General features: G+C 46.6%; 1 protein-coding gene across 6 annotated transcripts in view; it reads left to right on the top strand.

Moving 5' to 3' along the window:
* The window catches only part of C17H19orf18 (chromosome 17 C19orf18 homolog), a 36553-nt gene extending 25463 nt beyond the window's left edge, over nt 1-11090 (top strand). For 2 of the 6 annotated variants that reach the window (XM_047710787.1, XM_047710783.1), the window contains exons 2-4: nt 7303-7429; nt 8188-8310; nt 9169-11090. In XM_047710787.1, the coding sequence (XP_047566743.1) occupies nt 7303-7429; nt 8188-8310; nt 9169-10376 (1458 nt within the window). In that variant the 3' untranslated portion in view covers nt 10377-11090. Of the gene's footprint in view, nt 1-1486; nt 1581-6884; nt 6931-6994; nt 7430-8187; nt 8311-9168 lie in introns of those variants that run through there. The other 4 variants (XM_047710784.1, XM_047710785.1, XM_047710782.1 and 1 more) reach the window with 4 other exon arrangements.
* Nucleotides 11091-14815: the final 3725 nt, after the last annotated feature.

The following is a 14815-nucleotide window of genomic DNA, read 5'->3' as shown; positions in this document are numbered from 1 at the left end:
CAGAGAAACAAATACCATATAATTTCAGTCATATGTAGAATTTTTTAAAAATATATTTTATTTATTTATTTGACAGAGATCACAAGTAGGCAGAGAGGCAGGCAGAGAGAGGGGGAGGGAAACAGGCTCCCCGCCGAGCAGAGAGCCTGATGCTGGGCTCCATCCCAGGACCCTGCGATCAAGACCTGAACCGAAGGCAGAAGCTTTAACCCACTGAGCCACCCAGGCGCCCCCATATGTAGAATTTTAAAAAAAGATTTTATTTATTTATTCGACAGATCACAAGTAGGCAGAGAGGCAGGCAGAGAGAGGTGGAAGCAGGCTCCCCACTGAGCAAAGAGCCTGATGTGGGGCTCGATCCCAGGCCCCTGAGATCATGACTCAAGCTGAAGGCAGAGGCTTGTCCCACTGAGCCACCCAGGTGCCCCTGTATGTGGAATTTAAGGAAAAAAACAGACAAATGAGAAAAAATGAAACCGAAAACAAGACCCTTAAATGTCGAGAACAAATGTGGTTACCAGATGGGAGGTGGGTGGGGGATGGGTGGAAAAGCTGAAGCGAATTAAGAGTACCCTTAGGATGTCCACTGAGTAATGTGTAGAATTGGTGATCACTATATTGCCCATGTGAAACTAATATAACACTTTGTTAATTATACTGGAATTTAGAAAAAAGGTGAGAGGAGGTATCGCCAATGTCTAACATTGTGAAGGGATCAACACATAGTTCATACAGAGAAATCGTATTAATCAGAGCAAGAAATAAGACTCTTGTCTAAATGGACAAAATAGGAGTGGTCAATGGAAGGGGGAACCCAAGTGGCTATCAGACCTATGGAAATATATACACATTTAAATTTAGGAACTCATCAAACACATAGTAGAATGTAAAGACAGTTCTAATTCATCTGAAATTTTTGCTAGAACTAACCTCACAAATATAGACAGAAATAGCACTAAGACTGTATTAATAACATTCAGCAGTGTATAAATGTACTGTACACTATAACCAAGAGAGATGTATTCCAGTCATGCCAGGTTGCTTTAATTTTAGATGACAAAGAATGTTATCTAACATATTAGCAGCTTAAGAAAAATCAATTTGTGCAGAAAAATAACTAGCATAAGTGAATAACAGTGCTATGTGTAGGTTCTCTCCCTTTACATAAATGTGTAAGTACACATGTATGAGGTAGATACAGATGTGAGTGAACTGTAGTCTAGTAGTCAACAATGTGTAGAACACAATTGAATGATAAAATTTTTACAGATCAATTCTGTACCATCAAATAATAAAATTCTTTAGAATGAATATGAAATATGTTTAATTTCTTTCATTAACATTAACATTCATTTCCAAATACTTTATTGAAAACTACAAAGTTGTTGTCTGAATATTACTGAAAACTTCATTGTTGAAACTTACAAACACTTCTGCTGAGAGAAATTAAAGGTGTCCTAAATAAATGGTATGGTATTTTCCATAGAATTTGGTGGTTTCACTTTTTCTCCCTGGAAGTGTACAGTACTCCCTTGGGTCTTCAGTATTAAAGGATATGGACCTCTTCGACGTGGAACCTGGTGAGTGTGGGTCAGGAATTCAGTCTGAGCATCCATTGACTAGAGACCACCCGAGGCCCAGTTTACCTCAGGAGAGTTGGAGAGGTTTGGGGGATGAGTTTCTGGTTCCCACCGGAGACGAGCGCCCAGAACCTTCTGAATCATTAGTGCAGATTAAGAGGGTTGTGGGTGGTCAGGAGTTACTTTCTTCCAATGTGAAGGGTTTCAAGTGGTGTTGGGAGAATGACCAGAAGATAGCATGTAGTTCCCCAGGCAAGAACTCCAACTACCCTGTGTTTTATTTTATTTTATTTTTTTTTAAGATTTCTTTACTTATTTTGGGGGAAAGAGCGCAAGCAGGGGGAAGAGCAGACAGAGGGAGAGGGAGAAGCAGGCTCCTCACTGAGCAGAGAACCTGATGTGGAGCTCGATCCCAGGACCCTGGGACCATGACCTGAGCTGAAGGCAGAGGCTTAACCCACTGAGCCACCCAGGCGCCCCCACCCTGTGTTTTAGATGCTATTGTTTCCCCCATGTCAGCGATGAGGAGATGGAGGCTTAGAGAGGTGAGGCTTCCTGTCCAAGGAACCATAGTCAGTAATGGGATTACTTGCTGCAGACCCAGTTAGCTTCCCTCTAGAGCTCAGGCCCTGAAGTCAGATGCCATCTGCCAGATTCCATTGCCAATTTGAACCCAAACACCATGTGATTGGTTATAATTCAAGTTCAACATTTCTGAATTTGAACATAAGATATAGAAGAAGTGTGCTACAAAATTTGAAATGACATCCTCCTTTAGCTACCATGTATTCCAAAGGAAAAAAATATTTCTTAAATTGTAAATGTTGAATTACCTTGCTTAAAAAAACATAACCTTTGTGCAGCGGGCTACTCAAAATGTATAACAGCGTTCTGTATGTTTGATAACTTTTCTCCTGGAATAATTTTAAATGTCACAGATTGTACACACTATGCCATCCTGTAAAATTTTTAACCATTCCTGTTAAGGCTACTTGTTAGTCTGGGTATGGGTCTGAGTTTTGATAGATACTGTCTTTAACTCTGCAGGTAGGCAATCTGGATTCATTTCTACCGCATGGGTGCGTGAGAGCCCTGTTTTGTGGTGATGAGGTTCGTTTATATATAACATCACCGAGATGTAGGTACTATTTTTTCTTGTCATTTTAAAGAATGTAGCATTACGTCTGAGGAACATGTAAATATCATCACAGAGGTCTGCCAGGGAAGTTTTGTCTTCATTTTTTATTTTGTATCACAAGGTGAAACTGTTTACCTCATGTCCCAAATTAGGAGGGGTGAGGCGCACCTGGGTGGCTCAGTCGGGTAAGTGTCTGACTCTTGGTTTTCGCTCAGGTCATAATCTCAGGGTCCTGGGATTGAGCTCCAGGTTGGGCTCCATGCTCAGTGGGCAATCTACTTGTGGATTCTCTCTCTCTCTTTTTTCTCTTTCTCAAATAAATAAATATTTTAAAAAGATTAGGAGGGGTGAGGCTGGGATATACAAATCCTGAACCTCTGAAATAGCCAGAGACAGTTCATTCATGGCTTAGGACATGGTCCACCTGCTGGAGACTTGAAAAGGAGGTGTGGAGTACAAAATATGGCTTGGGAGCAACTGGCAGGCTCAGCATACCTTAGGCTTTCAGTAAATGGTACCTTCGACTTCCACCTGCTGATGACCCTGGCTTTCTTCCTGAGCCCCTCGGAGTGGTGGTTACTACAGTACCCAGAAGGCTCTGCTTTGTGAGGTGGCAACTTCCCGCCAGTGATGGCCCAGGAGAAGGGGTCTTTTTCTGTCTGTGCTTCAGTCACAGCAGAACTTCTGGAGTCATCTTCGTGGTGGCTCTGTTGTTTTGTTTTGTTGGTTTGTTTTCAGAGAGGACTGTGTATTGGGAGGCAGGTGGGCCAACCTGGGAGATTTGCTCAGAGAGTTAAGGCAGGCTTCCCACAGGCAGAGGGGACAGCTGACTGCTGGGAAACTACGGTTAGTCAGAGATCATGGAGCCCCCCCACACACCAGAGGGCAGGGTTCAGATTAAGTCCAATGGTGTGAAACCTTGTGCAGGAAATCAAGGGAATCCTAAATTCTACCTCTCTAACATGACCAAAGCTATAGCACAGAAAGGTGCACAGAGGCCCTTTGAGCTGTGGAGGAAAGTCATGGGCACTGATTGGATATGCTTAGCTGCGAGAATGATCCCCTTTGGGCAACCCCAGGAGACCCAGGGGACTCTACAGCCTCTATCCCGACACACAGTCAGTAAAACAGGTGTGAACTGCACTTAGTTGTGCTGCCAGCCTGGGCACAGTTATCCAAGCTGCTTTCATCTTTTCCCATCCTGGGAAGAAGGATTCAAAAAAAGGATTTTAAAATGTGTTGCTTCTTCTAAAATCAACATCCTAGTAACTTGGCTAAGCCTGTGCAGCTGGTGGCACAGAGGCACCCTTCCTGGCCCTGGCCCTACAAGTCAGCTGCATAAGGCCACTGGGCTGATGCTGGCCAAGCACACAAAGGTTAGTGGTTAAGAGGCAGCAGTGTCAAGGTCATTGTCCCACCCCAGCCCCCACCAGAGGTCACATGCTGGAAAAGTCCTGTCTTGAGCACACTTTCTTGTAGAGCCTAATGTCCTCAGATTTAGGAGGGGGTCCTGAAGTTTCCTGGGTTGGGCCCAGGGATGGGGGATGCTGTGATGTGAAGACCACTGATGGCACTCAGAAAGACAGGGAAGGAGGTGGCAAGCTTGCCTCAGAACATCAGGGTGAAGCCAGTGAGTGTGACCTGGTTCCAGAGGAGAATCACAAAACTCCAGAGCCCCACCCCCATCCCAGAGGAGATAATGAAAGAGACAAGGAAGACAGAGCCCACAGTTCACTTGCACCACAAGTGGAGGTCTTCACACACCTTGGACACCACGACAAGGTCCAAGCCCAGATGGCAGCCATCATGGTGGCTATCCTGGCTACCGCTTTTCTTGCCCCTGTGCTGTAAGATTATTAGAGCCCCATATGGTATGTTGGTTTCTAGGGGTGTAGAGTGACCAAGGGGAGCACTAGCATCTCCATCTCCAGCCATTGTGCTGCTGCTCCTGTTTTATCCACAGGCTCCAGGAAGGACTGAGCTCATGGCTGTGTGCTCCTTCCTCCAGATGGGATTCGTCTTCCTTCATTCCGTCCACGGAATTAAGTCTGTGGGCCCTGAAGACATGGACTCAATCCAAACAAGCAGTTACGTGGAGAGATTCCCCAACAGGACCCAGAGAGATAAACCCATCGTAGGCAGGTCGAGGCGCTTGGAGGTGAGGCTGAGCTGTGTTCAACACACCACAGGTCTCATTCCTTTCGGGTGGAGACAGCAGAGGGCCAGGATCGAAGCCAAAAGGGTGAGCTCAGCCTCTGTTCTGAGGGTGGCGGGAGCCATGCGGAGCTTGGAGCGGGCTCAGCAGGCTCCCCTGCTGCAGACTGCGGAAGATGGTGGAGGGCTGGGGTGCTGGTGGCAGCGGGGGTGGAAATAAAAGAAGCCCACCCAGCGGGGAACAAGCAAAGGCTATTGATTCAGAGCTTGCTGGCACCATCACTTTGGCTGAGACTTAGAGGCAGGCAAGGCGGTGGGAAAGCTGACTGGCCCAGATGAGAAGCAGGCACAGAAGTTCGGGAAAATGGCGCTTTCTACTGGCTCTTGTCGCTCCGGGTCAGTTGCTGCAGTGGTTGTGGTTTGGCTTCTGCTGGTTGTTGCAGAGGTGTGTGTTTGTTATGTTTGTATTTATTCGTTTTTTTTTTTTTTTAAACCACTTTATTTTTATTTTAATAATCTTAGTCGAAGTACAGTTGACGTATTAGTTTCAGGTGTACAATATAGTGTTAACTGTAAAAATAAAACTGCCAGTTATTTTGTCAGCAGGAGATGGGTTTATTTGGGACTGGCAGGAGAACTGCGGGTCAGGCACACTATGGCAAAACCATCTGCAAGTCTCCCAAACAGAGGAGAGCAATCCGCTTCTTAGGGGAAAGGGGGAAGCTGGGAAGGTTCTTACAAAAAGGCCGCTGAAGTAATCTGGGAGTTTGAAGGATACTTGCTTCCCATTGGCTGGGCTGAGAGCTGTGCTCCTCTCTCATTGGGTGGGCTGAGAGTGTGATCCTCTCACATTGGTTGGGCTGAGAACTGTGATGCTCTCTCATTGGCTGGGCTGTTGGGACGAGGTTGCGGAAAGCGGTTTCCATGTGCGAGGTCTGTCTCCTGGTGTTTGCAGATGCCGCTGAGTGGTCAGGCACCCCCTTCCCGCACCTCCCAAGTCCATTTTAGTGAGGTTTCCCTTGTTAATTTTCACAGTAGTGAATTAATAGTTAAATACGTTATGAATGCTCAGCAAGATAAGTGTAGTCACTGTACAAAATTATTACAATATTATTGACTGTATTTCTTATACTTTTCACCCCATGGCTTATTTTATAACTGGAAGAATGCTATATTTATATGTGGTCACACCGCAGGAGATCCAAGGAGACTAGGCCTGTAGTTCCAATGAGTATTGATGAGCTGTGTCAGAGTGATTGCTACGAAGGGGGCAGAACAGGTTGTGTTTTCTGTTACTTTACTCGGGCCTGTTTTGTTTACCAAAGTGGGTTGTGGGAGGTGGGGGTAGGCAGAGAGGACTCATAGTTGTGAACATGCCACGGCGGGCAACCGAACGGACGACATCAGTTGTCAAATGGATGTTCAGAGGATTAGGTGGGGATAGGAAGGTCAGACCGTGAGGGCACAGCATGTGTATAATAGATAAAATAATGGCTTCCCACACCATCCATGTTCTTTTTTTTTTTTTTAACATTAGTTTACTTTTTTTTTTTAAGATTTTATTTATGTATTCAGCAGAGAAAGATCACAAGTAGGCAGAGAGTCGACAGAGGGTGGGGGGAAGCAGGCTCTCCGCTGAGCAGAGAGAGCCAGATGCGGGACTCGATCCTAGGAACCTGATATCATGACCTGGGCAGAAGGTAGAGGCTTTAACCCACTGAGCCACCCAGGCACCCCGGCCATCCATGGTCTAATCCCTTGAACCTCTGGCTGTGTTACCTCATGTGACAAAAGGGATTTTATGTGTGTGATTAAGTATATTAACAACACAAAGAGATTACCACTGGGCCCAGTGTATTTCCAGGAGGATAGAGTCAGAGAAGATTTCTGGAAGTAAACACATCAGAGTGATAATAATTGCTGGCTTTGAAGTTGAAGAAGGGGGAGGGAGTCAAGGAATGCAGAAGGTCTTGAGAAATCGGGAAAGATAAAGAAAGATTTTTTTTTGTAGAACTGCCAGAAGGAACACGATCCTGATGACATCTTGATCTTATCCTGGTGAATCCCATTTTGGATTTATAATTTTTTTTTTAAGATTTTATTTATTTATTTGACAGACATGTGAGGAGTCTGGTGTGCTGTCTGTGGTATGGGGGAGAAGAGTCGTGGTGGGTAACAGAAACTGTGTGAGAGGTGTAGTCTGAGAAGTGATGTGCACAATAGGAGTGGGAACTGATGGTCCTGCAGCCCCGTTCCCAGGGGCTTCCGTGAGAACAGGGAGCCGGGCTTATGTCCTGGCATGATTTAGGGTCCCCCCGGGGGATTGGCTGGCACGTGGGGAAGAGGGTGAGCATGACGTTGTTGTGGGTAGACAGAGTGGGGATACTCAGTCAAGAGACTTCCTGGACCGTGCTGGCCATGTCATTGCAGGTCTGTGTGATCTCTGAGGACGTTTTTGTGTCCTTCTCCCGGGAAGAATGGATGCTCCTTGATGATTCTCAGAGACTTTTATATCAGGATGTGATGCTGGAGAACTTTGCACTTTTAGCCTCACTGGGTAAGGTCTGCATGCCAATCCCATCTGCTTTTTCTTTTTCTCCAGGGTCTGCTCTGTCCTTCCCATGGGCAGGTCATAGGCGCTGCTTCCTTGACAGGTTTCCTGAAGTAGCGGCTGTGGGTGCCCGGTTTGCGCTGTATGGAGTGTTCTCATCTCCTAGCGAGCCAGTCCTGAAGCCTTGCAGTGAAGGGTTGAGAGGCATGAGGTGTGGTTTGCCCAATGGATCCCATAGTCGTGCTCCTTTTGGGGGCCTGTGAATCTGTCCAGAATGATGGCACTGCTATGCCTAAGGTTCTGCTCCCTTTCTCTAGGGGACATTTTCTGGAGCTTAATTGTACCAGGAGTTACAGGTACTCACGTAGTCACTACTTACGGGTATCTTTGGGCAGTTCCTCCAAAACCGTCCTTCAAGGTTTAAAAAAATTTTTTGTAAAGATTTTATTTATTCATTTTAGACAGACAGAGAGAGCATGAGTGGGGCAAGGGGCAGAAGGAAAGGGAGAGAATCCCAAGCAGACTCCATTCTGAGTGCAAAGCCCAACGTAGGGCTTGATACCACGACCCCGAGATAATGACCTGAGCTGAAACCGAGTCAGACACTCAACCAACTGAGCCACCCAGGCGCCCTCCCCCACCCCACTGCCAAGGTTGTGTTTTTTTGTTTTGTTTTGGTAATAATTTTTTTTAACTTACGGAGTCTCATAGGATGCCTTGCTCTGGCCAGTAGTGGCTGCTCACCTGTCATTTGTCTCTCTTAGGAATTATATCCTCCAGATCGCACTTAGTCACCCCAGTGGAACAGAGGGCAGATCCCCAGATAGCTGACCAGGTGGATATGGCTCCAGCCACAGAAAGGAAGACTCAGAAGGGACCTGGACCTGGTAAGTGGATGCGAGGGAAGGGCATGATATCAAGGTTGGATTCAAAACTAGCAGTACTAACTTTTCATACCAGTGTTTGGCTTCAAGGCTGCTGGCTACACTGTATTTCTACCCATCCTTCCCCATTCTTGATACTGCAGCTTATCTCCTCTCTGCTTCTAGGCCCCTGCCGTGTTCCATCTGCCCGGCATCCAGGCCACCCCCACCTGCCGCTGGGTCTGCATTGTTCTGCAACATTGGCCTACATTTAACGTGTCATGAGATGTGCACACTCCCTTAAGTGACCCTTGAGGGGTGCCTGGGTTGCTCAGTGGTTAAAGCCTCTGCCTTCAGCTCCGGTCATGATCCCAGGGTCCTGGGATTGAGCCCCGCATCGGGCTCTCTGCCCAGCAGGGAGCCGGCCTCCTCCTCTCTCTCTCTCTCTCTGCTGCCTCTCTGCCTACTTGTGATCTGCCTGTCAAATAAATAAATAAAAATCTTTAAATAAAAAAAATAAAAAATAATGAAAAATAAATAAATAAATAACCCTTGAGCCCCAGCTACACACTCGTTAGTGGGTCTTCCTGGGCTTGCGCGTGCCCTTCTGCATAGCACTCTCCCATCTCCACAGCCAGAGACCTACTGAAGCCACTTGCTGTTCTCTGTCCATATATCCTTGTCCTCAGAAGGCTCCCTTCATTCACTGACCTTTGGAGACTCAGTTCTGCATTGCAACCCCTTCCTCTACCTTCCCCACCTTTCTTGTCCTATAAACGGCCCCACTGAGGTACTCCTGGGTATGTCGCATACATATTAACAATGGGGTCGCCCCTCCCAGTAAGTGTGACATGCATGTCAGCAGTACTTCTCTGCTTTCAGGTGGTTGGTCTGCGGTGGAGGATGAGGCCATGTCCCCTGAGCAGAGTGTTTCTTTAGAAGGAGTGTCACCGGTCAGGACTCCAGTGGCAGGTCTGAAGCTCCATCCCTGGGATGTATCTGGCTCAATATTGAAAGAAATCTTATACCCGACTGAATACCAGGGGGAGGAAGCCAGGCTGGAACCACACAGTGGTGGGGCCTGTTGGAAGCCTCCTGGGCTCAGGGCAAACGTCCATCAGCACCACACTGCAGAGAAACCCTTCAGAAGAGACGAGGACAGTGGCTCTGTGAAAAGCTGTGGATTCTATGTGCCAGAGAAGACCTGTACACACAGTGAGGGTAGAAGGGACTTTCCAGCCACCTCAGACCTTCTTCAGCACCAGGTCTCCCATATTAGGACGAGGCCCCACAAGAGGATGAGGCCTGGGGCAGCCCTTCACCCTGGACAGCAGCATCACAGGTGCTTTGAATGTGGGAAATTGTTCACCCGCAAAGACACGCTTACTCGGCACCAGAGAATCCATACTGGAGAAAGACCTTATGAGTGCAGCAAATGTGGGAAATTCTTTAGCCAAAGCTGTGACCTTTTTAAACATGAGACCATACACACTGGAGAAAGGCCTTATGAGTGCAGTGAATGTGGGAAATTCTTTAGACAGGTCTCTGGCCTGATTGAACACAGGCGAGTTCACACTGGTGAAAGACTCGACCAGTGCAGTAATTGTGGAAAATTCTTTAGTAGTAAGTCCAACCTCATTAGACACCAAGAAGTGCACACAGGGGCAAGGCCTTATGTATGCAGTACATGTGGGAAAGAGTTCAGCCGCAAACACACACTTGTTCTGCACCAGAGGACTCACACTGGAGAAAGGCCTTATGAGTGCAGCAAATGTGGGAAGGCCTTTAGCCAAAGTTCCCACCTTAATGTACACTGGAGAATTCACAGCAGTGATTATGAGTGCAGCCGATGTGGGAAAGCCTTTAGCTGCATCTCTAAACTCATTCAGCACCAGAAGGTTCACTCTGGAGAGAATCCTTATGAGTGCAGCAGATGTGGGAAAGCCTTTACCCAAAGGCCAAATCTCATTCGGCACTGGAAAGTTCATACTGGAGAACGGCCCTACGTGTGCAGCAAATGCGGGAAAGAGTTTAACCGCAAACACACACTTGTTCTCCATCAGAAGATTCATACTGGAGAAAAGCCTTAATACCACAGCAGTTGCGGGAAATCCTTTAGCCATTACCCCAACTTACTATCCATTTGCGAATTCCTGGCAGCAGACCTAGGACAGCCTTTACTAAGGACCAAACTTTATCCAGCCCTGGAAAATCCACACCAGACAAAGGGAACGTGCCATCTCCTTGTTCAGTGTAGCAGCTCTCACCAGAGAGGAGCTGCGAGAGTAGGCTTTGTGAGGGCACCATCGTTCAGAAGTGGTACCTCACACATATGAACCTCTGCGCTGGGGAGGCTCCTTGTAAGTGCCTGGTACATCAGTGATATCAGGACCTGTGTGTGTATTGTAAATTGCCAAGGCCCTTTGTCAGTGCTAAAAGCACTACTACCGTCTGCCCGAATCCCGCGGTGCGTGTCGGTCACTCCAGCATGCTTAGGCAGGAGGACCTGTGCTGTCTCCACAGTCCCTAGAAGGAGTCATGATCGGCCTCCATGTCCATGGGGGGGCTCATTTCCTTACTTTTGTCTGGGTTAGGCATGGAAAAAATCAGCACACAAGATGGGTTTTCCAGGTAGCTTGCAAAGATTTAGCCTCATGGACTTTCTCATCTCGTGTGATGCTCACTGTGGATGTGTGTGGTCTCATGGCCTTCAGCCCTGGAAGCACATACCTCACATCACTCGTGTGTGAGTGCAATAATAAAAGGCTTATTCTTGAGCTATTTTTATTTTTTTCAAGATTTTATTTATTTATTAGAGAGAGTCTGAGTGGGGTGGGGGGGGCAGAGCGAGAGGGAGTCGCAGGCTTTCCGCTGAGCAGGGAGCCCAACATGGAGCTCGATCCCAGGATCCTGGGATCATGACCTGAGCCGAAGGCAGACACTTAATTGACTGAGCCGTCCAGGCACCCCCCCTTTTGAGCTGCTTTTAATCTGGAGGGTTCTGCTCATTGTGTGGAGTGTGTTGAGGACACATCTGTGTTCTACCAACATGAAAGGATAAAGTTTATGGGAGGCCCCAGTTTCCCATGTCTCGGGACATGATGATGGCAGAGAGAAGCTGTCATGCCAGGTTTGGCCTAATTTGTGTTGCCACCGAAAGTCTTCTAGGAAAGCCTTAGGAGCTTTGGGAGACCTGTCATGGCAGCCTTCAATTCATGAGTCCCTAAGTAACCGTAGGAAGGGGGTTGTGACAACCTCCAGTGCATCTGAGAGCAGAGTGAGTTTGGTCTCTTGTCCCCATGGAATGTTTCATATCCCCAGACACTATTAAGAGGAGTATGGCCTCTGGTACCTGGCAAGAAGTCTGAGTTCAGAATTCAGTAGGTGGGAGTCACTGGTGGGAAGACCTACAGGAGCTGGGTTGGGGCTATAATGGACACAGGAACAAAGCGTGATTAACACGGAGTCAGAGTGGTTGCGGCACCCTGGGAGGGCTCCCCACGACAGGCGCCTGCTCATAGTACTCCCGAATTGTGGCTGAGCGGGAGAAGATATAGAAATTTTCAGGACTTCCAGAGCTGTCTCCTCTGGCCAAGATCCCTTGCTGGACAAATAACCCAAATATTTCGTGGATTCCCTTAGGCCATAGATGCCTCAGGTCAGAACTGTTGCTTTGGTGGCAGGAAAGTGGATTGAGATGGGAGATCTGGGATTCCAGGGATGTGGCTTTTGTGACTTATCCAATATTCTTTTTTTTAAAGGTTTTATTTATTTATTTGTCAGAGAAAGAGCACAAAGCAAGGAGAGTGGCAGGCAGAGGGAGAGGCCGGTTCCCTGCTGAGCCAGGAGACCGATGAGGGACTTGATCCTAGGACCCTGGAATCCCCACCTGAGCTGAAGGCAGATGCTCAACTGACCGAGTCACACAGGTGTCCCAACTTATTCAATGTTCTTGGTGACTCGTATAGAAACAGCTTTCCTGAGTTGCCAATTTATGCTGCCACTGAGGCAGGACTACCCCCAAGGCATGAGGAGAAAGTGGAGTATTATAAGGTTGCCTAGAGGATTTAATTTGCCTTTTTCCTATTTTCTTAAGGTGGACTATGTTATTTATATGAGAACTCCTTTCTAATACCGTCATTTTTTAAGTTTCCCTGTAATTACTATGTTAGCAGAATTCCCCACGTTCTGATATATTGTGCATTTGTTTCATCTAAGAATGTTTAAAATTGGACTGAAAAAGTTCCAGCTTTATTTCTAGGGACTTCTGAGTATCTGTCTTTGCCACTAAGACACCTGCTAAGATAAGGGCCATGTTGTTTAATATCCAAAAATTTCCCGACCACACCTTGTCCCGGTTCCGTTGCTGATGGTTTCCAACTGGCATAATGGTTAGTTTGGCTTGACTGTGTTACCAGAGAGGCATAAAAACTCCTACTGGAATCTTCTGACTCTGGAAGCCAGTGTTCATCACTCACATATTTGTGGTGTAATCTGGGAGTGAATCATAAGAGTGTGTGAATAAAAATCTGGGAAACTGCGTGGATGTTCGACCCCCAGCATGGCCCTGCATTTCCTTCTCTTGGTATGTTACATCCTTCGCTTTTAAGAAAACCTCCCATGAGGGGCGCCTGGGTGGCTCAGTGGGTTAGGCCGCTGCCTTCGGCTCAGGTCATGATTCCAGGTCCTGGGTTCGAGCCCCACATCGGGCTTTCTGCTCAGCAGGGAGCCTGCTTCTTCCTCTCTCTCTGCCTGCCTCTCTGCTTACTTGTGATTTCTCTCTGTCAAATAAATAAATAAAATCTTTAAAAAAAAAACAACTCCCATGAGTATGTTCTGTGGAGTCTTTCAAGTGTTTTCAGGTATAATACTTGTGAAATGTTTCCAGTTCATCATGAGGATGGGATATTTAATATGACCCCTGATTCTAATTCAAATAATAGTGACTAAGCAGGGAGCGCCTGCCTGGTTCAGTTGGTAGAGCATATGATTCTTGATCTCAGAGTTCAAGCCCCACATTGAGTGTGGAGCCTACTTAAAAAAAAAAAAAAATTGACTTAGTGCACAGGAAGCAAGATGACAGAGGCTGGTGAGGAAGGATTTTTGTTAACATGTTGGTTTCCAGACCATCCCTAGGTTGGGTATGGATAAGGGATGTACTCAGAAATAGGAAGGAAAATAAATATGAGAACTGGAGTCTGTAGGTCCATGCTAAGTGGATTGCAAATCAAAGACAAACAGGGGATGTCAGCCAAGAATGTGATTCCTTGGCTGTACCCCCCACCCCTTTTCTAGTAAAAAGCATCAGAGTGTTGGGGTCCGTTATCAAAGGAATGAGACTGAGACAAAGTGAAAGTTATGCAAAGCTTTATTCTATGCCAAGCATTAGAAGTCAGACTGACTGGCCAGGGGAATGAGACTGAGACAAAGTGAGAGTTATGCAAAGCTTTATTCTATCCCAAGCATCAGAAGTCAGACTGACTGGGGCGCCTGGGTGGCTCAGTGGGTTAAGCCGCTGCCTTCAGCTCGGGTCATGATCTCAGGGTCCTGGGATCGAGCCCCGCATCGGGCTCTCTGCTTGGCAGGGAGCCTGCTTCCTCCTCTCTCTCTGCCTGCCTCTCTGCCTGCTTGTGATCTCTCTCTGTCAAATGAATAAATAAAATCTTTAAAAAAAAAAAAAAAAAAAAGAAGTCAGACTGACTTGAGCCAAAATCCAGAGCTGGACCCTTCACCCACTGAGCCACCCAGGCGCCCTGGTTGATTGACAGTAGTATTTCTCAATGTTTTCAGGAATGAAAAAACCATATTTTGGAGATAAAAGCTTCAGAATGATCAAGCACATTGGTATAGCAGTCACATGCTCTGTTTGAGTCTATCTTTTCCAGACTTCTTAGAACCTTCTTCTCAAAGTTCTCAGAGGTTATAACCATTTCTTAGCTTTTACCAATGTGTAGGGAGATGGAATGTGGGATTCCCCATAACTATTTCTGCCACTGTCTCTAAACGGCTGAAGTCTGTATCTCACTGCTGTTTTATTCTGAGATAATTTCAAGTACTAAAGCAATAGTATTACCAGTGCCTGAAGAAAGAAGAATCACTTCCCGGTAAGAAGGTAAGATCATGGGGTGGCTCAGTGGGTTAAGGCCTATGCCTTCCGCTCAGGTCATGATCCCACGGTCCTGGGATTGAGCCCCACGTCCGGCTCTCTGCTCAGCAGGGAGCCTGCTTCCCTTCCTCTCTCTGTCTGCCTCTCTGCCTACTTGTGATCTCTATCAAGTGAATAAATAAAATCTTTAAAAAAAAAAAAAAAGAAGGTGAGATCATTGGGTTCAGACAACCCTTCATTTCAGGGTTCAGATTCTCCCTTTGCACACTTGCTCCAACTGAAAATGGCAAGACATGTTCGGTACCAAAAATAGCATCAGTTAAGCTGCACTATGTTTGGGATGATGTCAGACTCCTAAAAGGAATTAAGTACATCTGAGAATATGGAGTAAAAATATGTGGATAAAAGTGTTCTTTGATAGAT

The sequence above is a fragment of the Lutra lutra genome, chromosome 17 (genome assembly GCF_902655055.1).
Source record: "Lutra lutra chromosome 17, mLutLut1.2, whole genome shotgun sequence".
Lineage (NCBI taxonomy): Eukaryota > Metazoa > Chordata > Mammalia > Carnivora > Mustelidae > Lutra > Lutra lutra.
The sequence above is the reverse complement of the archived record's forward strand: the minus strand, read 5'-3'. Positions and strand labels throughout refer to the sequence as shown.